General features: G+C 49.7%; 1 protein-coding gene across 3 annotated transcripts in view; it reads right to left on the bottom strand.

Moving 5' to 3' along the window:
- LOC139544403 (ras-specific guanine nucleotide-releasing factor RalGPS1) overlaps positions 1-26,845 on the bottom strand; it is a 287,070-nt gene that overhangs the window by 160,974 nt on the left and 99,251 nt on the right. For all 3 annotated transcript variants that reach the window (XM_071351449.1, XM_071351451.1, XM_071351450.1), the window contains one exon: positions 3,492-3,618. In XM_071351449.1, coding sequence (XP_071207550.1) covers positions 3,492-3,618 — 127 coding nt within the window. The remainder of the gene's footprint in view (positions 1-3,491; positions 3,619-26,845) is intronic.

Genomic DNA, 26,845 nt, shown 5'->3' with positions numbered 1-26,845 from the left:
TGATGTCTGTAGGAGGGGGGGGGGGGGGGGGGTGATCCCTGTCAAACTGTCCACAGTTTCCATGATTACCTTTATCTGCTCTGGGATACCGATTCATGTTGATAATTGAATTGATATTTTGAAGTGCTGGTGGTCGTTGACAGTGTCTTACGTCAGATAGCGCCCTAGATTCCGCCTGCACTGATCTGTCTCATATCGCAAAGTGGGATAGCTCGAAAGTAGTTCTGTTACAAGGTCTAACATTTGAAAAAATATTACCTAGGTGACATCTGCTAAACCCCATTTCTGCCTCAAAACTGTCTGAATTGATCTAAGCTAAAACAATAAATGTCAAATGTAGATTTTTAGGGTGAGGCAGTCTTAGTCACCCTATTTTAAATCTAGCTCAGGATTATTGTGCTTCAAATAGCAGTATTTTTTAAGTTCGACTATAGCACGATAGCTAGCATAAATCTGTCCAACATTAACGTTAGTCGAGCCAGTCACTGAAAGGATGCTGCTAACCAACCAGCTCCCTACTTAGTGCTGCACACACAATGCTGAATGCTCCAACAAAAGCTAGCTAGCTACTGTAGCTAGTAGTGCTAATGAGTTTTTATTTATCAGCTGTTCGTCTGCGTCGAGTCATTACAGTAGCCTACCGAGTCAGCTGCTGATAATTCAGACAGTTTTAAGACAGTGTTACATAATGAATCAGCTGACTCAACGATACGATCGCAGATAAACATGCTGATCTACGGACTGATTCCTGATAAGACAGTTTCTCTTAATTGTGGGGAAGTATGTCTACAACTTCAGGGTAATTTAAAACAGGCTAAGCAAGCTTTTGATGTCAGCGAAGGATGAGCTAGCTAACGAGCTAGCTAACTATGTCAGTAAGCTAGCTAGCGACAATAGTGAGCTACACATCGCCACAATGTTTGTAATAATTTTGCCCGCTAGTTATTCTGCCTATTTCATGAAGTCATAGGAGTGATAGTGAAATTTGGAGCTGTGTTTTCTTTTGGAACTACGGCCATCTTTTCCATAGAATTAGAATTAGAATTAGAATCAGAATAATAGAATGGACATGAACCTTCTAATGATGGGATAAAGGTCAACCATGTCGGTCAGCCATGTCATCAGCCATATCGGTCAGCCATGTCATCAGCCATATCGGTCAACCATATCGGTCAACCATATCGGTCAGCCATGTCATCAGCCATATCGGTCAGCCATATCGGTCAACCATATCGGTCAGCCATGTCATCAGCCATATCGGTCAGCCATATCGGTCAGCCATGTCATCAGCCATATTGGTCAACCATATCGGTCAACCATATCGGACAGCCATGTCATCAGCCATATCGGTCAGCCATATCGGTCAGCCATATCGGTCAGCCATGTCATCAGCCATATCAGTCAGCCATGTCATCAGCCATATCGGTCAACCATATCGGTCAACCATATCGGTCAGCCATATCGGTCAACCATATCGGTCAACCATGCCATCAGCCATATCGGTCAACCATGTCATCAGCCATATCGGTCAGCCATGTCATCAGCCATATCGGTCAGCCATATCGGTCAACCATGTTGGTCAGCCATGTCATCAGCCATATCGGTCAGCTATATCAGTCAGCCATATCGGTCAGCCATATCGGTCAGCCATGTTGGTCAGCCATGTCATCAGCCATATCGGTCAACCATGTTGGTCAGCCATGTCATCAGCCTTATCGGTCAACCATGTTGGTCAGCCATGCCATCAGCCATATCGGTCAACCATATCGGTCAACCATGTCGGTGAACCAGGGTTTGCCTGTGCTGTGTTAAGACAGTGTTACATAATGAATTTGAAGAATTTTTGCACTGTATGTCTGCTAGCTAGCCAGACCGTTTTAGAGGAACGATTCCATGCATTTGTCTAATTCACTGGCAATATTCTATTTTTAAAAATGCAGTCAATTCACAGCCATACCACTGGCGCGAATCAGTTGATGATACGACTTCGACAAGTTGCAAATACTAATATTGTGTCATATAATAGCACTCACAGCTTTCCAAGAAAACTAAAAACGTAGACATTTGTGGTTTGTTTACATATATTTTAGAGGTTATTATTCATACAGAAAATTGGTATAAAACCTGTATAAAATGTATGTATAATTATATATGACAATTTTAGGTTGACAATAATTCTATTACACAATTTGACATATCACATGTCTTTTATGTTCCTGCATTTTAGAAATCGGGATTAGACCTCTACTGCCATTCATTCCAATTAGACTGGTTTAGATTTCTCCCTGCCATTTTCACCACATTCTGGAACTTTGAGGGTTTCTGACATTGAGATCCTATTAAATTACTAGAGAGGCTATTTTCCTCAATCACAGACTGAACCAGGTGGGTGGCTGTGTATTACTCGTCATAAAGGGAGGGGTGGCCACTGCCATAAAACTAAACCAACTCAGCTGAATGGGTTTTATTCCTCAGTGAATGGGAAACATCTGCACATTTATTGATGATGATGATGACGGTAGTGATGATTTAACAACAAACAGATTGATTAAAAGTAGCTTCTCCAAATGTGGTTTTACCACATCAATTTGGAAAATAGATGAACAGGGCTCTAAATAAAATAAAATAATTCATAGCACTGGTGTTCCAAACTTTGAAAAGTTAAGAGCACAACAAAATTCAGGAGCACCAGAAGAGGTAAAAATATATTTTTTAAATGATTGAGAGACTATATGAACTCTACTTTTGAAAAAACTAATATTTATGTAAATGTAAAGACATTTGTTTATTATAAAAAGCTATTATGTTGATATAAAAAAAAAAGCACTACCTATTGAGAAGCATAAGATTTAAAAAATTGTACACTGTCCCTTTAAAAGCGTAACGTTTGAGAGTGATGACATGCAAGAAATCAGTCATTCATTCATCGCTATGATCATTGATCTCCTGAAGAATATATCCCCTTTCCTTTCTCTCTGTGCCACCAGATGTTTGGATACACTGCTAAAGTTCCCAGGTTGTTAGCTAGCTATCTATCTAATGAGGTAATAAGACTGAGCAAGGTGTAAACAAATGCACCCGACATGGTTTATGAACAGGGCCTAAAACTAACTTTTTGGTCCACCAGCCACTGTTGCAGGTAGATGGAAAAACATCGACCAGAATCTCAATATATTTATTCACCATAATTCCGCCAAAAACCACTATTTTTCACTCAAAAATCACACTTCTTTCCACAACAATGCTTAAGCCACATCAGGACACCACTTGAGTTCTAGAAATGTTTTATTTTATGTTGGAGGGTATAGTTAACCAATCATTTCAATTGCGCACCTCAAGAGACTGATGTTTGGTTAGCGGTGTTTCTGTACTTCATGTGCGTTAGCAGAGTTTGCAAAACAAATGACTGATACAAATCATGAGAGAGACTTACCCAGGTAGGGTTTAGTGTTAGGGACTTACCCAGGTAGGGTTTAGGGTTAGGGACTTACCCAGGTAGGGGATGCATGGCGTTATCTTGAGAGAACGGATGTACTCCCTCATGCGCGTGTAGTTGTCCTCTTTGGATGTCAAGAAGTCCAGCTTCTCAAACGTGGTCTTGTCCTTCCGGCTGATCAGCTGAGAGAAGAGGGACAAGGTGTAATCAGCTTATTGTTAATTTATTCCTACAGGCTGATCAGCTGAGAGAAGAGGGACAAGGTGTAATCAGCTTATTGTTAATTTATTCCTACAGGCTGATCAGCTGAGAGAAGAGAGACAAGGTGTAATCAGCTTATTGTTAATTTATTCCTACAGGCTGATCAGCTGAGAGAAGAGGGACAAGGTGTAATCAGCTTATTGTTAATTTATTCCTACAGGCTGATCAGCTGAGAGAAGAGAGACAAGGTGTAATCAGCTTATTGTTTATTTATTCCTACAGGCTGATCAGCTGAGAGAAGAGGGACATGGTGGAATCAGCTTATTGTTTATTTATTTCCTCTTTCAGCCAGTCAGCCAGCATCATTTAGTTGTACTCCGTTTATTGTAAAATCGACAACATGAGTGGTCGATTTCCCCTGCAGAGGACTAGCAAATCTGTTGCATTGTTACTTCTTCAGCAACCAACGAGACATTTCAGGTAAAAATCGGTCATCAGGTAACAGGTAGAGTTGAAACATTTAAATACAACATATTACTGACCCACAGACACCAAGTGAACGACCATGGACTGTCTGACATTTCTGTTTGTCATTGAGCAATCTAAACCACTTACGGCTGGGGCAGACAGACATGAATACGAGAGTGATTTGGAGTTGGAGGACTTCTAGGTGCTCACTGTCTGAGGGATTCAACCCTGGCTCCCCTCATTAACTGCCTTCTCAGAGTTATCATTATGACCTTGGCCTGCAGCCTCACAGTTTCCCCAACATATGCAGGCCGAGGCCACGCCTGGCACCTGCAGCCATCTTTGTTTTGCACGTCTATGCAGTCAAGCACATGGCCATCTGACCTAACTGGGAGTCAATGTTGTTTGGCCTTAAACTCTGCCAGAGTTTGTGGAATGTAGGCGTAGAGCTGAATCAAAACGGCCAATCAGTTATTAGAGGTCATTAGATGTGATGTACTACTCAAAATCAGCACACTCATTTCATTGTGTGTGTGTGGAAGTATTTGAAATGTACATAAAAAATATAGTATTTTCTCATCTTAAAACCTTGTAAAAAAAGTCTAAGTACTGTAATCAAATTGACGAGTGCTAATTTTCAGGGTGTTGGGTTCCCATTGAGTCCTGTATTCCACCTCGAGTGGTTCAGACACGACGGGAACGCTAAAGTCCGGTGAGCGCCAAGATGTGACCCCATGCTTCCTCAGAGCTCAACACCACAGAGTGGAGGGGTGACCCCATGCTTCCTCAGAGCTCAACACCACAGAGTGAACCCAAGCTTCCTCAGAGCTTAACACCACAGAGTGGAGGGGTGACCCCATGCTTCCTCAGAGCTCAACACCACAGAGTGGAGGGGTGAACCCATGCTTCCTCAGAGCTTAACACCACAGAGTGGAGGGGTGACCCCATGCTTCCTCAGAGCTCAACACCACAGAGTGGAGGGGTGAACCCATGCTTCCTCAGAGCTTAACACCACAGAGTGGAGGGGTGACCCCATGCTTCCTCAGAGCTTAACACCACAGAGTGGAGGGATGACCCCATGCTTCCTCAGAGCTCAACACCACAGAGTGGAGGGATGACCCCATGCTTCCTCAGAGCTCAACACCACAGAGTGGAGGGGTGACCCCATGCTTCCTCAGAGCTTAACACCACAGAGTGGAGGGGTGACCCCATGCTTCCTCAGAGCTCAACACCACAGAGTGGAGGGGTGAACCCATGCTTCCTCAGAGCTTAACACCACAGAGTGGAGGGGTGACCCCATGCTTCCTCAGAGCTCAACACCACAGAGTGGAGGGGTGAACCCATGCTTCCTCAGAGCTTAACACCACAGAGTGGAGGGGTGACCCCATGCTTCCTCAGAGCTTAACACCACAGAGTGGAGGGATGACCCCATGCTTCCTCAGAGCTCAACACCACAGAGTGGAGGGATGACCCCATGCTTCCTCAGAGCTCAACACCACAGAGTGGAGGGGTGACCCCATGCTTCCTCAGAGCTCAACACCACAGAGTGGAGGGGTGAACCCATGCTTCCTCAGAGCTCAACACCACAGAGTGGAGGGGTGACCCCATGCTTCCTCAGAGCTTAACACCACAGAGTGGAGGGGTGACCCCATGCTTCCTCAGAGCTTAACACCACAGAGTGGAGGGGTGAACCCATGCTTCCTCAGAGCTTAACACCACAGAGTGGAGGGGTGACCCCATGCTTCCTCAGAGCTCAACACCACAGAGTGGAGGGGTGAACCCATGCTTCCTCAGAGCTTAACACCACAGAGTGGAGGGGTGAACCCATGCTTCCTCAGAGCTCAACACCACAGAGCGGAGGGGTGACCCAATGCTTCCTCAGAGCTTAACACCACAGAGTGGAGGGATGACCCCATGCTTCCTCAGAGCTCAACACCACAGAGTGGAGGGATGACCCCATGCTTCCTCAGAGCTCAACACCACAGAGTGGAGGGGTGAACCCATGCTTCCTCAGAGCTTAACACCACAGAGTGGAGGGATGACCCCATGCTTCCTCAGAGCTCAACACCACAGAGTGGAGGGGTGACCCAATGCTTCCTCAGAGCTCAACACCACAGAGTGAACCCAAGCTTCCTCAGAGCTTAACACCACAGAGTGGAGGGGTGAACCCATGCTTCCTCAGGGCTCAACACCACAGAGTGGAGGGATGACCCCATGCTTCCTCAGAGCTCAACACCACAGAGTGGAGGGGTGACCCCATTCTTCCTCAGAGCTCAACACCACAGAGTGGAGGGGTGAACCCATGCTTCCTCAGAGCTCAACACCACAGAGCGGAGGGGTGACCCAATGCTTCCTCAGAGCTCAACACCACAGAGTGGAGGGATGACCCCATGCTTCCTCAGAGCTCAACACCACAGAGTGGAGGGATGACCCCATGCTTCCTCAGAGCTCAACACCACAGAGTGGAGGGGTGAACCCATGCTTCCTCAGAGCTTAACACCACAGAGTGGAGGGATGACCCCATGCTTCCTCAGAGCTCAACACCACAGAGTGGAGGGGTGACCCAATGCTTCCTCAGAGCTCAACACCACAGAGTGAACCCAAGCTTCCTCAGAGCTCAACACCACAGAGTGAACCCAAGCTTCCTCAGAGCTTAACACCACAGAGTGGAGGGGTGACCCCATGCTTCCTCAGAGCTCAACACCACAGAGTGGAGGGGTGACCCCATTCTTCCTCAGAGCTCAACACCACAGAGTGGAGGGGTGAACCCATGCTTCCTCAGAGCTCAACACCACAGAGCGGAGGGGTGACCCAATGCTTCCTCAGAGCTCAACACCACAGAGTGGAGGGATGACCCCATGCTTCCTCAGAGCTCAACACCACAGAGTGGAGGGATGACCCCATGCTTCCTCAGAGCTCAACACCACAGAGTGGAGGGGTGAACCCATGCTTCCTCAGAGCTTAACACCACAGAGTGGAGGGATGACCCCATGCTTCCTCAGAGCTCAACACCACAGAGTGGAGGGGTGACCCAATGCTTCCTCAGAGCTCAACACCACAGAGTGGAGGGGTGACCCCATGCTTCCTCATAGCTCAACACCACAGAGTGGAGGGATGACCCCATGCTTCCTCAGAGCTCAACACCACAGAGTGGAGGGGTGACCCCATGCTTCCTCAGAGCTCAACACCACAGAGTGGAGGGATGACCCCATGCTTCCTCAGAGCTCAACACCACAGAGTGGAGGGGTGACCCCATGCTTCCTCAGAGCTCAACACCACAGAGTGGAGGGATGCCTCAATACCGGACAGCAGAACAGAACTAGAATTTTCCCCAGCCTTTATTGCAATTGGTTATTTTTTGCAATAGTTTCTGCTCTTTGTCTGGGGCAGAGTGGAAACTTAAAACAGGACTATCCTATAGCTGGGGAGGAGGGGAAACAGGGCTATCCTATAGCTGGGGAGGAGTGGAAACAGGACTATCCTATAGCTGGGGAGGAGTGGAAACAGGACTATCCTATAGCTGGGGAGGAGGGGAAACAGAACTATCCTATAGCTGGGGAGAAGTGGAAACATAACTATCCTATAGCTGGGGAGAAGTGGAAACAGGCCTATCCTATAGCTGGGGAGGAGGCGAAACAGGACTATCCTATAGCTGGGGAGGAGGGGAAACAGGACTATCCTATAGCTGGGGAGGAGGGGAAACAGGACTATCCTATAGCTGGGGAGGAGGGGAAACAGGAATATCCTATAGCTGGGGAGGAGGGGAAACAGGAATATCCTATAGCTGGGGAGGAATGGAAACAGGACTATCCTATAGCTGGGGAGGAATGGAAACAGGACTATCCTATATCTGGGGAGGAGGGGAAACAGGACTATCCTATAGCTGGGGAGGAGGGGAAACAGGACTATCCTATAGCTGGGGAGGAGGGGAAACATGACTATCCTATAGCTGGGGAGGAGGGGAAACAGGACTATCCTATAGCTGGGGAGGAGGGGAAACAGGAATATCCTATAGCTGGGGAGGAGGGGAAACAGGGCTATCCTATAGCTGGGGAGGAGGGGAAACAGGACTATCCTATAGCTGGGGAGGAATGGAAACAGGACTATCCTATATCTGGGGAGGAGGGGAAACAGGACTATCCTATATCTGGGGAGGAGGGGAAACAGGACTATCCTATAGCTGGGGAGGAATGGAAACAGGACTATCCTATAGCTGGGGAGGAATGGAAACAGGACTATCCTATAGCTGGGGAGGAATGGAAACAGGACTATCCTATATCTGGGGAGGAGTGGAAACAGGACTATCCTATAGCTGGGGAGGAATGGAAACAGGACTATCCTATAGCTGAGGAGGAGTGGAAACAGGAGTATCCTATAGCTGAGGAGAAGTGGAAACAGTACTATCCTACAGCTGAGGAGAAGTGGAAACAGGACTATCCTATAGCTGGGGAGGAGGGGAAACAGGACTATCCTATATCTGGGGAGGAGAGGAAACAGAACTATCCTATAGCTGGGGAGGAATGGAAACAGGACTATCCTATAGCTGAGGAGAAGTGGAAACAGGACTATCCTATAGCTGGGGAGGAGGGGAAACAGGACTATCCTATAGCTGGGGAGGAATGGAAACAGGACTATCCTATAGCTGGGGAGGAGGGGAAACAGGACTATCCTATAGCTGGGGAGGAGGGGAAACAGGACTGTCCTATAGCTGGGGAGGAATGGAAACAGGACTATCCTATAGCTGGGGAGGAATGGAAACAGGACTATCCTATAGCTGGGAAGGAAAGGAAACAGGACTATCCTATAGCTGGGGAGGAGGGGAAACAGGACTATCCTATAGCTGGGGAGGAATGGAAACAGGACTATCCTATAGCTGGGGAGGAATGGAAACAGGACTATCCTATATCTGGGGAGGAGGGGAAACAGGACTATCCTATAGCTGGGGAGGAATGGAAACAGGACTATCCTATAGCTGGGGAGGAGGGGAAACAGGACTATCCTATAGCTGGAGAGGAGTGGAAACAGGACTATCCTATAGCTGGGGAGGATTGGAAACAGGACTATCCTATAGCTGGGGAGGAGTGGAAACAGGACTATCCTATAGCTGGGGAGGAGGGGAAACAGGACTATCCTATAGCTGGGGAGGAGGGGAAACAGGACTATCCTATAGCTGGGGAGAAGTGGAAACAGGACTATCCTATAGCTGGGGAGGAATGGAAACAGGACTATCCTATAGCTGGGGAGAAGTGGAAACAGGACTATCCTATAGCTGGGGAGGAGTGGAAACAGGACTATCCTATAGCTGGGGAGGAGTGGAAACAGGACTATCCTATAGCTGGGGAGGAGTGGAAACAGGACTATCCTATAGCTGGGGAGGAGGGGAAACAGGACTATCCTATAGCTGCGGAGGAGGGGAAACAGGACTATCCTATAGCTGGGGAGAAGTGGAAACAGGACTATCCTATAGCTGAGGAGAAGTGGAAACAGGACTATCCTATAGCTGGGGAGAAGTGGAAACAGGACTATCCTATAGCTGGGGAGGAGTGGAAACAGGACTATCCTATAGCTGAGGAGAAGTGGAAACAGGACTATCCTATAGCTGGGGAGGAATGGAAACAGGACTATCCTATAGCTGGGGAGGAATGGAAACAGGACTATCCTATAGCTGGGGAGGAATGGAAACAGGACTATCCTATAGCTGGGGAGGAATGGAAACAGGGCTATCCTATAGCTGGGGAGGAGTGGAAACAGGACTATCCTATAGCTGGGGAGGAGGGGAAACAGGACTATCCTATAGCTGGGGAGGAGTGGAAACAGGGCTATCCTATAGCTGGAGAGGAGGGGAAACAGGACTATCCTATAGCTGGGGAGGAATGGAAACAGGACTATCCTATAGCTGGGGAGGAATGGAAACAGGGCTATCCTATAGCTGGGGAGGAGTGGAAACAGGACTATCCTATAGCTGGGGAGGAGGGGAAACAGGGCTATCCTATAGCTGGGGAGGAATGGAAACAGGACTATCCTATAGCTGGGGAGGAATGGAAACAGGGCTATCCTATAGCTGGGGAGGAGTGGAAACAGGACTATCCTATAGCTGGGGAGGAGGGGAAACAGGACTATCCTATAGCTGGGGAGGAGTGGAAACAGGGCTATCCTATAGCTGGGGAGGAGGGGAAACAGGACTATCCTATAGCTGGGGAGGAGGGGAAACAGGACTATCCTATAGCTGGGGAGGAGGGGAAACAGGACTATCCTATAGCTGGGGAGGAGGGGAAACAGGGCTATCCTATAGCTGGGGAGGAGGGGAAACAGGACTATCCTATAGCTGGGGAGGAGGGGAAACAGGACTATCCTATAGCTGGGGAGGAGTGGAAACAGGGATATCCTATAGCTGGGGAGGAGGGGAAACAGGACTATCCTACAGCTGGGGAGGAGGGGAAACAGGACTATCCTATAGCTGGGGAGGAGGGGAAACAGGACTATCCTATAGCTGGGGAGGAGGGGAAACAGGACTATCCTATAGCTGGGGAGGAGGGGAAACAGGACTATCCTATAGCTGGGGAGGAGGGGAAACAGGACTATCCTACAGCTGGGGAGGAGGGGAAACAGGACTATCCTATAGCTGGGGAGGAGGGGAAACAGGACTATCCTATAGCTGGGGAGGAGGGGAAACAGGAGTATCCTATAGCTGGGGAGGAGTGGAAACAGGACTATCCTATAGCTGGGGAGGAGGGGAAACAGGACTATCCTATAGCTGCGGAGGAGGGGAAACAGGACTATCCTATAGCTGCGGAGGAGGGGAAACAGGACTATCCTATAGCTGGGGAGAAGTGGAAACAGGACTATCCTATAGCTGAGGAGAAGTGGAAACAGGACTATCCTATAGCTGGGGAGAAGTGGAAACAGGACTATCCTATAGCTGGGGAGGAGTGGAAACAGGACTATCCTATAGCTGAGGAGAAGTGGAAACAGGACTATCCTATAGCTGGGGAGGAATGGAAACAGGACTATCCTATAGCTGGGGAGGAATGGAAACAGGACTATCCTATAGCTGGGGAGGAATGGAAACAGGACTATCCTATAGCTGGGGAGGAATGGAAACAGGGCTATCCTATAGCTGGGGAGGAGTGGAAACAGGACTATCCTATAGCTGGGGAGGAGGGGAAACAGGACTATCCTATAGCTGGGGAGGAGTGGAAACAGGGCTATCCTATAGCTGGGGAGGAGGGGAAACAGGACTATCCTACAGCTGGGGAGGAATGGAAACAGGACTATCCTATAGCTGGGGAGGAATGGAAACAGGGCTATCCTATAGCTGGGGAGGAGTGGAAACAGGACTATCCTATAGCTGGGGAGGAGGGGAAACAGGGCTATCCTATAGCTGGGGAGGAATGGAAACAGGACTATCCTATAGCTGGGGAGGAGTGGAAACAGGCCTATCCTATAGCTGGGGAGGATTGGAAACAGGACTATCCTATAGCTGGGGAGGAGTGGAAACAGGACTATCCTATAGCTGAGGAGAAGTGGAAACAGGACTATCCTATAGCTGAGGAGAAGTGGAAACAGGACTATCCTATAGCTGGGGAGGAGTGGAAACAGGACTATCCTATAGCTGGGGAGGAGTGGAAACAGGACTATCCTATAGCTGGGGAGGAGTGGAAACAGGACTATCCTATAGCTGGGGAGGAGGGGAAACAGGACTATCCTATAGCTGGGGAGGAGTGGAAACAGGGCTATCCTATAGCTGGGGAGGAGGGGAAACAGGACTATCCTATAGCTGGGGAGGAGGGGAAACAGGACTATCCTATAGCTGGGGAGGAGGGGAAACAGGACTATCCTATAGCTGGGGAGGAGGGGAAACAGGGCTATCCTATAGCTGGGGAGGAGGGGAAACAGGACGATCCTATAGCTGGGGAGGAGGGGAAACAGGACTATCCTATAGCTGGGGAGGAGTGGAAACAGGGATATCCTATAGCTGGGGAGGAGGGGAAACAGGACTATCCTACAGCTGGGGAGGAGGGGAAACAGGACTATCCTATAGCTGGGGAGGAGGGGAAACAGGACTATCCTATAGCTGGGGAGGAGGGGAAACAGGACTATCCTACAGCTGGGGAGGAGGGGAAACAGGACTATCCTATAGCTGGGGAGGAGGGGAAACAGGACTATCCTATAGCTGGGGAGGAGGGGAAACAGGAGTATCCTATAGCTGGGGAGGAGTGGAAACAGGACTATCCTATAGCTGGGGAGGAGGGGAAACAGGACTATCCTATATCTGGGGAGGAGGGGAAACAGGCCTATCCTATAGCTGGGGAGGAGTGGAAACAGGCCTATCCTATAGCTGGGGAGGATTGGAAACAGGACTATCCTATAGCTGGGGAGGAGTGGAAACAGGACTATCCTATAGCTGAGGAGAAGTGGAAACAGGACTATCCTATAGCTGAGGAGAAGTGGAAACAGGACTATCCTATAGCTGGGGAGGAATGGAAACAGGACTATCCTATAGCTGGGGAGGAGTGGAAACAGGACTATCCTATAGCTGAGGAGAAGTGGAAACAGGACTATCCTATAGCTGGGGAGGAGGGGAAACAGGACTATCCTATAGCTGGGGAGGAATGGAAACAGGACTATCCTATAGCTGGGGAGGAGGGGAAACAGGACTATCCTATAGCTGGGGAGGAGGAGAAACAGGACTATCCTACAGCTGGGGAGGAGTGCTTGCCTGTGCAGGCAATCACCTGAGCCATCATCTCCCCACTTTGGGGGTTGTATACTCTCCCCCTAGTAAGGACAGTCCCTTCCCTGCGTCGGGTTGGTAAGAGCATCAATAGTTAATCCTAGCCACTGGAGAGTGAGGTCCTGAAGAGAGTAGCCCGATGTCTCTTACTCCCCTGCCCAGACAGATGCCATGGACACAATGTTAATAAGTGAATGCAGTAGTGTGGATTTACACCGGTTACCATAACAGATGTAAAACACGTTTTCCTTTGAGGGAAGGTAAGGGGCCTTTGAGGGAAGGTAAGGGGCCTTTGAGGGAAGGTAAGGGGCCTTTGAGGGAAGGTAAGGGGCCTTTGAGGGAAGGTAAGGGGCCTTTGAGGGAAGGTAAGGGGCCTTTGAGGGAAGGTAAGGGTGCCTTTGAGGGAAGGTAAGGGTGCCTTTGAGGGAAGGTAAGGGGCCTTTGAGGGAAGGTAAGGGGCCTTTGAGGAAAGGTAAGGGCAGCTGAGAAATGGCATGCCAGGGGGAAACATTCATCAAAACATCATGAAGGGATAAAAACAAGTGGAATTTATGCTGGGGCTCCAAACGGCAGGGGAAACACGTCTATATATAATGTTTCCAACCAATAAGGGGTGAGCACCAGCTGCGGCGGATTAGGATGGAACCATTGTGACAGCACACTATCCTGGACTTGGACTCTGTGTGTCTGTCTCATCATGAGGAAAGGTGTGCCTTGCATCATGCCCAAGTAGACTATTTCCGTGTGTATTGCCAAAAACACTCAACACACCCAACCCTGGCTCAGGTGGCTATCCATCTGGTAAAACAGACCACACCCAACCCTGGAATCCGTCTGTCTGCCCCAGAGTGGAACACCCAACCCTGGAATCCGTCTGTCTGCCCCAGAGTGGCACACCCAACCCTGGCATCCGTCTGTCTGCCCCAGAGTGGCACACCCAACCCTGGCATCCGTCTGTCTGCCCCTCGCATGGAACACCCAACCCTGGCATCCGTCTGTCTGCCCCTTGCATGGAACACCCAACCCTGGCATCCGTCTGTCTGCGCCTTGCATGGAACACCCAACCCTGGCATCCGTCTGTCTGCGCCTTGCATGGAACACCCAACCCTGGCATCCGTCTGTCTGCGCCTTGCATGGAACACCCAACCCTGGCATCCGTCTGTCTGCGCCTTGCATGGAACACCCAACCCTGGCATCCGTCTGTCTGCGCCTTGCATGGAACACCCAACCCTGGCATCCGTCTGTCTGCGCCTTGCATGGAACACCCAACCCTGGCATCCGTCTGTCTGCGCCTTGCATGGAACACCCAACCCTGGCATCCGTCTGTCTGCGCCTTGCATGGAACACCCAACCCTGGAAAGTACTGTATGCTCATGTGCTTCAGCACAATAGCATTTTCTATCTATATATTTTTTCTGTCATTAGCCAACCCCCTGTCCCGCAGTCCTCAGCCTAACTCACCTCCTTAGGTCTCAGCCTCACTCCTCCCCGCTAGTACACCCCAGCCTCACTCATCCTCCCCTTTCATGGTAGTACACCTCAAACGGCCCCATAGACCATAGTGTCAGGGTGCTAGTACAGTGTTCCAAGTCTCGCGTCACAATAAGTCATACATTATAGAAGACTTCTGGTCTATCCTTTTCTGCTTGCCTGAATGTGTTTTACCTCCACAGATCATAACCTGATAATATATAGGACTGGACCGACTATCTTGTCGATTTCCCACTGGAAGCTACGGAGACCGTGTCAAGGCGAGAGATGAGAGGAAGCTACGGAGACCATGTCAAGGCGAGAGAGGAAGCTACGGGGACCGTGTCAAGGCGAGAGATGACGCTACGGAGACCGTGTCAAGGCGAGAGATGACGCTACGGGGACCGTGTCAAGGCGAGAGATGACGCTACGGGGACCGTGTCAAGGCGAGAGATGACGCTACGGGGACCGTGTCAAGGCGAGAGATGACGCTACGGAGACCATGTCAAGGCGAGAGATGACGCTACGGGGACCGTGTCAAGGCGAGAGATGACGCTACGGGGACCGTGTCAAGGCGAGAGATGACGCTACGGGGACCGTGTCAAGGCGAGAGATGAGAGGAAGCTACGGGGACCGTGTCAAGGCGAGAGATGAGAAGAAGCTACGGAGACCGTGTCAAGGCGAGAGATGACGCTACGGAGACCGTGTCAAGGCGAGAGATGAGAGGAAGCTACGGGGACCGTGTCAAGGCGAGAGATGAGAAGAAGCTACGGAGACCGTGTCAAGGCGAGAGATGACGCTACGGGGACCGTGTCAAGGCGAGAGATGACGCTACGGAGACCGTGTCAAGGCGAGAGATGACGCTACGGGGACCGTGTCAAGGCGAGAGATGACGCTACGGAGACCGTGTCAAGGCGAGAGATGACGCTACGGGGACCGTGTCAAGGCGAGAGATGACGCTACGGGGACCGTGTCAAGGCGAGAGATGACGCTACGGGGACCGTGTCAAGGCGAGAGATGACGCTACGGGGACCGTGTCAAGGCGAGAGATGACGCTACGGGGACCGTGTCAAGGCGAGAGATGACGCTACGGGGACCGTGTCAAGGCGAGAGATGACGCTACGGAGACCGTGTCAAGGCGAGAGATGACGCTACGGAGACCGTGTCAAGGCGAGAGATGACGCTACGGGGACCGTGTCAAGGCGAGAGATGACGCTACGGAGACCGTGTCAAGGCGAGAGATGACGCTACGGAGACCGTGTCAAGGCGAGAGATGACGCTACGGGGACCGTGTCAAGGCGAGAGATGACGCTACGGGGACCGTGTCAAGGCGAGAGATGACGCTACGGGGACCGTGTCAAGGCGAGAGATGACGCTACGGGGACCGTGTCAAGGCGAGAGATGACGCTACGGAGACCGTGTCAAGGCGAGAGATGACGCTACGGGGACCGTGTCAAGGCGAGAGATGACGCTACGGGGACCGTGTCAAGGCGAGAGATGACGCTACGGGGACCGTGTCAAGGCGAGAGATGACGCTACGGGGACCGTGTCAAGGCGAGAGATGACGCTACGGAGACCGTGTCAAGGCGCGAGATGACGCTACGGAGACCGTGTCAAGGCGAGAGATGACGCTACGGGGACCGTGTCAAGGCGAGAGATGACGCTACGGGGACCGTGTCAAGGCGAGAGATGACGCTACGGGGACCGTGTCAAGGCGAGAGATGACGCTACGGGGACCGTGTCAAGGCGTGAGATGACGCTACGGAGAACGTGTCAAGGCGTGAGATGACGCTACGGAGACCGTGTCAAGGCGAGAGATGACGCTACGGAGACCGTGTCAAGGCGTGAGATGATGCTACGGAGACCGTGTCAAGGCGTGAGATGACGCTACGGAGACCGTGTCAAGGCGAGAGATGACGCTACGGAGACCGTGTCAAGGCGAGAGATGACGCTACGGGGACCGTGTCAAGGCGAGAGATGAGATGACGCTACGGAGACCGTGTCAAGGCGAGAGATGACGCTACGGGGACCGTGTCAAGGCGAGAGATGACGCTACGGGGACCGTGTCAAGGCGAGAGATGACGCTACGGAGACCGTGTCAAGGCGTGAGATGACGCTACGGAGACCGTGTCAAGGCGAGAGATGACGCTACGGAGACCGTGTCAAGGCGTGAGATGACGCTACGGAGACCGTGTCAAGGCGTGAGATGACGCTACGGGGACCGTGTCAAGGCGAGAGATGACGCTACGGGGACCGTGTCAAGGCGAGAGATGACGCTACGGGGACCGTGTCAAGGCGAGAGATGACGCTACGGGGACCGTGTCAAGGCGAGAGATGACGCTACGGGGACCGTGTCAAGGCGAGAGATGACGCTACGGGGACCGTGTCAAGGCGAGAGATGACGCTACGGGGACCGTGTCAAGGCGAGAGATGACGCTACGGGGACCGTGTCAAGGCGAGAGATGACGCTACGGGGACCGTGTCAAGGCGAGAGATGACGCTACGGGGACCGTGTCAAGGCGAGAGATGACGCTACGGGGACCGTGTCAAGGCGAGAGATGACGCTACGGGGACCGTGTCAAGGCGTGAGATGACGCTACGGAGACCGTGTCAAGGCGTGAGATGACGCTACGGAGACCGTGTCAAGGCGAGAGATGACGCTACGGGGACCGTGTCAAGGCGAGAGATGACGCTACGGAGACCGTGTCAAGGCGAGAGATGACGCTACGGGGACCGTGTCAAGGCGAGAGATGACGCTACGGGGACCGTGTCAACAAGGCGAGAGATGACGCTACGGGGACCGTGTCAAGGCGAGAGATGAGAGGAAGCTACGGGGACCGTGTCAAGGCGAGAGATGACGCTACGGAGACCGTGTCAAGGCGAGAGATGAGAGGAAGCTACGGGGACCGTGTCAAGGCGAGAGATGAGAAGAAGCTACGGAGACCGTGTCAAGGCGAGAGATGACGCTACGGGGACCGTGTCAAGGCGAGAGATGACGCTACGGAGACCGTGTCAAGGCGAGAGATGACGCTACGGGGACCGTGTCAAGGCGAGAGATGACGCTACGGGGACCGTGTCAAGGCGAGAGATGACGCTACGGAGACCGTGTCAAGGCGAGAGATGACGCTACGGGGACCGTGTCAAGGCGAGAGATGACGCTACGGGGACCGTGTCAAGGCGAGAGATGACGCTACGGAGACCGTGTCAAGGCGAGAGATGACGCTACGGAGACCGTGTCAAGGCGAGAGATGACGCTACGGAGACCGTGTCAAGGCGAGAGATGACGCTACGGAGACCGTGTCAAGGCGAGAGAGGAAGCTACGGAGACCGTGTCAAGGCGAGAGATGACGCTACGGGGACCGTGTCAAGGCGAGAGATGACGCTATGGGGACCGTGTCAAGGCGTGAGATGACGCTACGGAGACCGTGTCAAGGCGAGAGATGACGCTACGGGGACCGTGTCAAGGCGAGAGATGACGCTACGGAGACCGTGTCAAGGCGAGAGATGACGCTACGGGGACCGTGTCAAGGCGAGAGATGACGCTACGGAGACCGTGTCAAGGCGAGAGATGACGCTACGGGGACCGTGTCAAGGCGAGAGATGACGCTACGGGGACCGTGTCAAGGCGTGAGATGACGCTACGGAGACCGTGTCAAGGCGAGAGATGACGCTACGGAGACCGTGTCAAGGCGAGAGATGACGCTACGGAGACCGTGTCAAGGCGAGAGATGACGCTACGGAGACCGTGTCAAGGCGAGAGATGACGCTACGGAGACCGTGTCAAGGCGAGAGATGACGCTACGGGGACCGTGTCAAGGCGAGAGATGACGCTACGGAGACCGTGTCAAGGCGAGAGATGACGCTACGGGGACCGTGTCAAGGCGAGAGATGACGCTACAGGGACCGTGTCAAGGCGAGAGATGACGCTACGGAGACCGTGTCAAGGCGAGAGATGACGCTACGGGGACCGTGTCAAGGCGAGAGATGACGCTACGGAGACCGTGTCAAGGCGAGAGATGACGCTACGGGGACCGTGTCAAGGCGAGAGATGACGCTACGGAGACCGTGTCAAGGCGAGAGATGACGCTACGGGGACCGTGTCAAGGCGAGAGATGACGCTACGGGGACCGTGTCAAGGCGAGAGATGACGCTACGGGGACCGTGTCAAGGCGAGAGATGACGCTACGGAGACCGTGTCAAGGCGAGAGATGACGCTACGGAGACCGTGTCAAGGCGAGAGATGACGCTACGGAGACCGTGTCAAGGCGAGAGATGACGCTACGGAGACCGTGTCAAGGCGAGAGATGACGCTACGGGGACCGTGTCAAGGCGTGAGATGACGCTACGGGGACCGTGTCAAGGCGAGAGATGACGCTACGGAGACCGTGTCAAGGCGAGAGATGACGCTACGGAGACCGTGTCAAGGCGAGAGATGACGCTACGGAGACCGTGTCAAGGCGAGAGATGACGCTACGGGGACCGTGTCAAGGCGAGAGATGACGCTACGGAGACCGTGTCAAGGCGAGAGATGACGCTACGGAGACCGTGTCAAGGCGAGAGATGACGCTACGGAGACCGTGTCAAGGCGAGAGATGACGCTACGGAGACCGTGTCAAGGCGAGAGATGACGCTACGGAGACCGTGTCAAGGCGAGAGATGACGCTACGGAGACCGTGTCAAGGCGAGAGATGACGCTACGGAGACCGTGTCAAGGCGTGAGCTGAGATTCTTGTCCTTAGCACAGAACATGACACATTGACACAGGATGTAAGTCCTGGAGTGTATTTTACAGGTAAACAGACAACAGGGAACAATGTCACCATGTTGGTTAAGTATCACGGTACGCTATCATGGTACGGTATCACGGTGTCATAGTACGTTATCACGGTACGTTATCACGGTGTCATAGTACGGTATCACGGTACGGTATGGTATCACGGTGTCATAGTACGGTATCACGGTACTCTATCACGGTACGGTATCGCGGTGTCATAGTACGGTATCACGGTACGCTATCATAGTATGGTATCATGAAGGCTATGAGATCATGTTGCTCTGATGTGCCAAGAGTTGAGGGGAGAGTCTGACATGGGAGGTGGGAATTTCCTCCATGTGATATATAAAATGGAGATAATGACAGACTATCACTTTACCTCCTTCAACGCCAACAAAAGTATTTCCAAGCATGGAACAAGGCTTTCCCACCCCCGCCCTCCCTCAACAGACTCATATGAAAAATATAATGAAGTCTTCAAATGAAGCGAGAAATGGCAGAAATTCGAGCCAAAACTAACTGTACAAGTACCTGTACGAGCTCCATTTTTCTACCAACTGCCACAGAATAAACTAAAAACGATTTGATATAATGGAATAAAATGTAAAAACTGAAGTGGTCAGCATCTTAATGTTATTCCTGGCATTACAATACAGACAGAAACTTACTCTGGGAGGTATAGTTTACTGTCAGATGGAAACTGTGGTTGAGTTGAGGTTCTTTTTGAATATGAACACGTGCGGTGGAGCGACAGTCGATTATTTGCTTGTCGAGGACTAGGAAGCAGCTCACGTCGAAGGAGCGAAGGAGAGATGGTGGGAGCAAGGAAGCACAGGAAACACACGTTCAGACTCGAAGGGGTCAGAGCTGTCCCACTCGTCTTCGCAACCAATTAGCAAGAGGGGAAAGCCTGAATGGACCCGACCGAGATTCAAACCAACGCTTTTTGTTTCCAACCACAAAGAGGCCATAATCGGAAAAAGAGGGAACATTTCCTTGACCTTTCTGTGCTCAAACATATCATGCTTTTCAGAGAACACTTCGGTTACCTACTGTACCTCTGTCTCCAGCACTGTAACATACAACACATTAAGAACACCATCCTAATATTGAGTTGCACACCTCATTTTGCCCTCAGAATAGCCTCAATTCATCGGGGACATGGACTCTACAAGGTGTCGAAAGCGTTCCACAGGGATGCTGGCCCATGTTGACTCCAATGCTTCCCACAGTTTTGTCAAGTTGACTGGATGTGCTTTGGGTGGTGGACCATTGTTGATACACTACGGGAAACTATTGAGCGTGAAATACCCAGCAGCGTTGCAGTTCTTGACACAGTTTGACACCACTCATCTATACTGATTGAAGTGGGTGTAACAATGAACATCACCAAGGGATTGTAGCTTTCACCAAGTCAGTCCATGTCATGGAAAGAGCAGGTGTTCATAATGTTTTGTACACTCATTGTATACAAATAGCATTGACAAGGACAAACCACTTTCAGCACAAGGTGGTCAGAACACAGTTCTCTGAATCAATGACACAGGCCATGGTGACCCTAACTATACCGTTGTTTCCGTGCTCTTGTAACGTCATGAAATCCAATGTCATGTTTAAAACATTAAAAAACCAACAAATGTTACACCGTACTTTATAATGGCCTGGAACAAAACGACCCAATTTCACGGCTCACAAACAGTCATTCCCGGCACGGAGCGAGTCATTTTCACCATTATATAAAATAACCTGGAGCTGGCTGGGCTGGGGTCGTTATACCTCAGACATCATTACCAGTAAACACGAACATGTGCGCACACACACACACAGTTATGGAAACTATTGCAGACGGACCCCAAAAAAACAGTCAAACGCTATTAAACGGACTTACACAGTAAACTCACATCTCTTAGAAGTGGGTTCACAATGAAAAGAATCTCAGTTCAAATCAGCAGTCTGATGTTTGCTTCACATACTGTGGGCCCTCATATGGTGTGACCCTAGTGTACATTTTTAAAGCACTGATATGGTGTGACCCTAGTGCACCTTTTAAAGCACTGATATGGTGTGACCCTAGTGTACCTTTTTAAAGCACTGATATGGTGTGACCCTAGTGTACCTTTTTAAAGCACTGATATGGTGTGACGCTAGTGTACCTTTTTAAAGCACTGATATGGTGTGACCCTAGTGTACCTTTTTAAAGCACTGATATGGTGTGACCCTAGTGCACTTTTTAAAGCACTGATATGGTGTGACCCTAGTGTACCTTTTTAAAGCACTGATATGTTGTGACCCTAGTGTACCTTTTTAAAGCACTGATATGGTGTGACCCTAGTGTACCTTTTTAAAGCACTGATATGGTGTGACCCTAGTGTACCTTTTTAAAGCACTGATATGGTGTGACCCTAGTGTACCTTTTTAAAGCACTGATATGGTGTGACGCTAGTGTACCTTTTTAAAGCACTGATATGGTGTGACCCTAGTGCACTTTTTAAAGCACTGATATGGTGTGACCCTAGTGTACCTTTTTAAAGCACTGATATGGTGTGACCCTAGTGTACCTTTTTAAAGCACTGATATGGTGTGACCCTAGTGTACCTTTTTAAAGCACTGATATGGTGTGACCCTAGTGTACCTTTTTAAAGCACTGATATGGTGTGACCCTAGCGTACCTTTTTAAAGCACTGATATGGTGTGACCCTAGTGTACCTTTTTAAAGCACTGATATGGTGTGACCCTAGTGCACCTTTAAAAGCACTGATATGGTGTGACCCTAGTGCACTTTTTAAAGCACTGATATGGTGTGACCCTAGTGTACCTTTTTAAAGCACTGATATGGTGTGACCCTAGTGTACCTTTTTAAAGCACTGATATGGTGTGACCCTAGTGTACCTTTTTAAAGCACTGATATGGTGTGACCCTAGTGTACCTTTTTAAAGCACTGATATGGTGTGACCCTAGTGTACCTTTTAAAAGCACTGATATGGTGTGACCCTAGTGTACCTTTTAAAGCACTGATATGGTGTGACCCTAGTGTACCTTTTTAAAGCACTGATATGGTGTGACCCTAGTGTACCTTTTAAAAGCACTGATATGGTGTGACCCTAGTGTACCTTTTAAAGCACTGATATGGTGTGACCCTAGTGTACCTTTTTAAAGCACTGATATGGTGTGACCCTAGTGCACCTTTTAAAAGACTCAGAGAGAAAGTGTCACCATTTGAGGCTTCTAGATGGCACAGTTGCATGCTGCCTAGTGCACTACTGGTTTCAGTTGCAGTACTTGACCCAAAAGCCTGGCGTAGGGGGCTGTACTGCATACAGCGACATCAATCTTTATTGAAAGACCTGTTTCGCCATCAGCCAACAGCATATCCACTAAGCCGCAGTGAAACTCTGCATTTTCTGTACTACCCTGTCCATTACGGGGTGGGAGCTGCCGTCTGGCATTGTGGTGAGGTGTCATTTTCTTTCCAGGAATTGGCAGAGCAAGTGATCAATTCCTTGATAACGTGGCAGGTGGGGTAGCGACAGGAGATAAAATATACACTCCTATAAACTAATTTCTCATTATTGTTGTCGGGGCCACATCACAGGAGAGGATGTAAGCGCTTTCCCAACTGGCTCTAAGGACGGAAAGGCCCGCCAGAGAGTCCAGCCAGCTTTCTGGAAAGCACACCTGGTATATATGCTTGTACTCATTTTAAATTCGCCTGATGGAATACTGTGCTATTACCATCATAATCATCATCATCAACGGCATCTTACCATTACATTTATTTCTACAATTCAACAGACATTTTGTTTCAGGAATCTGCCAACTCTTCTAGTTTTGATATTCAGGGAGTGTGTGTACTTTACATTTCTCTCTGGATGTTATTATCGAAGCACCACAGCTTTTCCAGGCATATCCTTTCCAAGTGAACAGACCTCTCTGTGCTGAGTGCCAGTGACAGTACCGGGTTCATACAGTCAATACGTTTTTAAAGCCCTGTGAGGAAAGAGAATGGCTTGAAATCTGTCATCTGGTCTTCTAGATGGACGCTCTGACCCCAGTTATCCCAGTAGACGATAATTACAAAAAGCAATCAGCTTGAGGAAAATGCTTTTTTCCCAAAGTAACTGTAACTAACTTTTTGGGTGGTTCTACAAGCCAACTATTCACCCCCCCCCCCCCCAGAATGCTATAGCCCTGTATAATGTGAACCACAGATCCACAACTAGATTAAGCCACGGGGCAATTTTCTTCTTGAGCGGATGGTCAGGGGCCCGGAACATAAATCACAAATAATTAATTGACTGCAAAATTTACCGCAAGAAGAACAAACAAATGTAATATTTGACTAAATCAATCATTTCAAACCTTGCTTACTTTTATATACAATCACATACACTGAGTGTACAAAACATTAAGAACACCTGCTCTTTCCATGACATAGACGGACCAGGAGAATCCAGGTGGAAACTATGATCCCTTAATGATGTCACTTGTGAAATCCACTTCAATCAGTGTAGATGAAGGGGAGGAGACAGGTTAAAAGAAAGATATTCAGATTGTTTAATAGTCACATGTACAGGGTTGCAAGTGTGATTGCAGGGTACAGTGAAAACAGGCTTTGAGCTCCAACATGCAGGACAAGTGAAATTAAATAATGAAAATTGTATTTTTTTGTTGTCTTGAGACATGGATAGTATTCAGTGCTATTAAGAGGGTGCATGGGCAAGTCAAAAGATTGAAGTGCCTTTGAACGGGTTATGATAGTAGGTGCCAGGCGCACCGGTTTGAGTCAAGAACAGCAATGCTGCTGGGATTTCTGTATGGACCTCGCTTTGTGCACTGGGGCATTGTCATGCTGAAACAGGAAAGGGCCTTCCCCAAACTGCTTCCCTTCACTGGAACTAAGGAGCCTAGCCTTAAGCATGAAAAACAGCCCCAGACCTTTATTCCTCATCCGCCAAACTTTACAGTTGGCATTATGCATTGGGGCAGGTAGTGTTTTCCTGGCATCCGCCAAACCCAGATTCGTCCATCAGGCTGCCAGATGGTGAAGCGTCATTCATCTCTCCAGAGAACGTGTTTCCACTGCTCCAGAGTCCAATGACGGAGAGCTTTACACCGACGCTTGGCACTGCGCATGGCAAAATGGCAAAAGGGCTCAACACTCAAAAATATGCTTTGTTCCTTCTATTAGTCTATAGATAAAATGCATGGTAGAAGCCTAGTGCTGACCGGTGCTTCAGGTAATATGCATGATAGAAGCCTAGTGTTGACCACTGCTTCAGGTAATATGCTTGGAAGAAGCCTAGTGCTGACCAGTGCTTCAGGTAATATGCATGATAGAAGCCTAGTGTTGACCACTGCTTCAGGTAATATGCTTGGTAGAAGCCTAGTGCTGACCGGTGCTTCAGGTAATATGCTTGGAAGAAGCCTAGTGCTGACCGGTGCTTCAGGTAATATGCATGGTAGAAGCCTAGTGCTGACCGGTGCTTCAGGTAATATGCATGGTAGAAGCCTAGTGCTGACCGGTGCTTCAGGTAATATGCATGGTAGAAGCCTAGTGCTGACCACTGCTTCAGGTAATATGCATGGTAGAAGCCTAGTGCTGACCGGTGCTTCAGGTAATATGCATGATAGAAGCCTAGTGCTGACCGGTGCTTCAGGTAATATGCATGGTAGAAGCCTAGTGCTGACCGGTGCTTCAGGTAATATGCATGGTAGAAGCCTAGTGCTGACCACTGCTTCAGGTAATATGCATGGTAGAAGCCTAGTGCTGACCACTGCTTCAGGTAATATGCATGGTAGAAGCCTAGTGCTGACCGGTGCTTCAGGTAATATGCATGGTAGAAGCCTAGTGCTGACCGGTGCTTCAGGTAATATGCATGGTAGAAGCCTAGTGCTGACCACTGCTTCAGGTAATATGCATGGTAGAAGCCTAGTGCTGACCACTGCTTCAGGTAATATGCATGGTAGAAGCCTAGTGCTGACCGGTGCTTCCAGGCCTTCCAGTGACACAATCCTCCACGTAGTGAGCATTTGAATGTACAATGTTCTGCCAGACAGAATAAAAATGCTGGAAGGTGCTACCAGTGTTTCTCCTGGGGGTTAGGCTAGTACTTTGAAATTCCACTTCAGAATCCATCGGCAATAACGGGGGCAGCGTGCCTCTGTGCGCGAGTGTGTTTGTGCGCGTGTGTGTGTGTGTGTTAAGAGCACCTTGGGAGAACACATGAAAAGCTCTTCAGTGAGTGGGTCTACTACCGTTGGGCTGAGAGCACTGCCTGATCACCAACAGAAGAGGATACTAAAACGGCAAAACAATCACCAATGACTGGATTTGTTTCAATGTTTATCAAATATCTATATGGGAGATTAAATGATTATTACATATACAGTGGGGAGAACAAGTATTTGATACACTGCCGATTTTGCAGGTTTTCCTACTTACAAAGCATGTAGAGGTCTGTAATTTTTATCATAGGTACACTTCAACTGTGAGAGACGGAATCTAAAACAAAAATCCAGAAAATCACATTGTATGATTTTTAAGTAATTAATTTGCATTTTATTGCATGACATAAGTATTTGATCACCTACCAACCAGTAAGAATTCCGGCTCTCACACACCTGTTAGTTTTTCTTTAAGAAGCCCTCCTGTTCTCCACTCATTACCTGTATTAACTGCACCTGTTTGAACTCATTACCTGTATAAAAGACACCTGTCCACACACTCAATCAAACAGACTCCAACCTCTCCACAATGGCCAAGACCAGAAAGCTGTGTAAGGACATCAGGGATAAAATTGTAGACCTGCACAAGGCTGGGATGGGCTACAGGACAATAGGCAAGCAGCTTGGTGAGAAGGCAACAACTTTTGGCGCAATTATTAGAAAATGGAAGAAGTTCAAGATGACGGTCAATCACCCTCGGTCTGGGGCTCCATGCAAGATCTCACCTCGTGGGGCATCAATGATCATGAGGAAGGTGAGGGATCAGCCCAGAACTACACGGCAGGACCTGGTCAATGACCTGAAGAGAGCTGGGACCACAGTCTCAAAGAAAACCATTAGTAACACATTACGCCGTCATGGATTAAAATACTGCAGCGCACGCAAGGTCCCCCTGCTCAAGCCAGCGCATGTCCAGGCCCGTCTGAAGTTTGCCAATGACCATCTGGATGATCCAGAGGAGGAATGGGAGAAGGTCATGTGGTCTGATGAGACAAAAATATAACTTTTTGGTCTAAACTCCACTCGCTGTGTTTGGAGGAAGAAGAAGGATGAGTACAACCCCAAGAACCCATCCCAAACGTGAAGCATGGAGGTGGAAACATCATTCTTTGGGGCTGCTTTTCTGCAAAGGGGACAGGACGACTGCACCGTATTGAGGGGAGGATGGATGGGGCCATGTATCGCGAGATCTTGGCCAACAACCTCCTTCCCTCAGTAAGAGCATTGAAGATGGGTCGTGGCTGGGTCTTCCAGCATGACAACGACCCGAAACACACAGCCAGGGCAACTAAGGAGTGGCTCCGTAAGAAGCATCTCAAGGTCCTGGAGTGGTCTAGCCAGTCTCCAGACCTGAATCCAATAGAAAATCTTTGGAGGGAGCTGAAATTCCGTATTGCCCAGCGACAGCCCCGAAACCTGAAGGATCTGGAGAAGGTCTGTATGGAGGAGTGGGCCAAAATCCCTGCTGCAGTGTGTGCAAACCTGGTCAAGAACTACAGGAAACGTATGATCTCTGTAATTGCAAACAAAGGTTTCT

This window comes from Salvelinus alpinus, chromosome 18 (genome assembly GCF_045679555.1).
Source record: "Salvelinus alpinus chromosome 18, SLU_Salpinus.1, whole genome shotgun sequence".
NCBI lineage: Eukaryota > Metazoa > Chordata > Actinopteri > Salmoniformes > Salmonidae > Salvelinus > Salvelinus alpinus.
The sequence above is the reverse complement of the archived record's forward strand: the minus strand, read 5'-3'. Positions and strand labels throughout refer to the sequence as shown.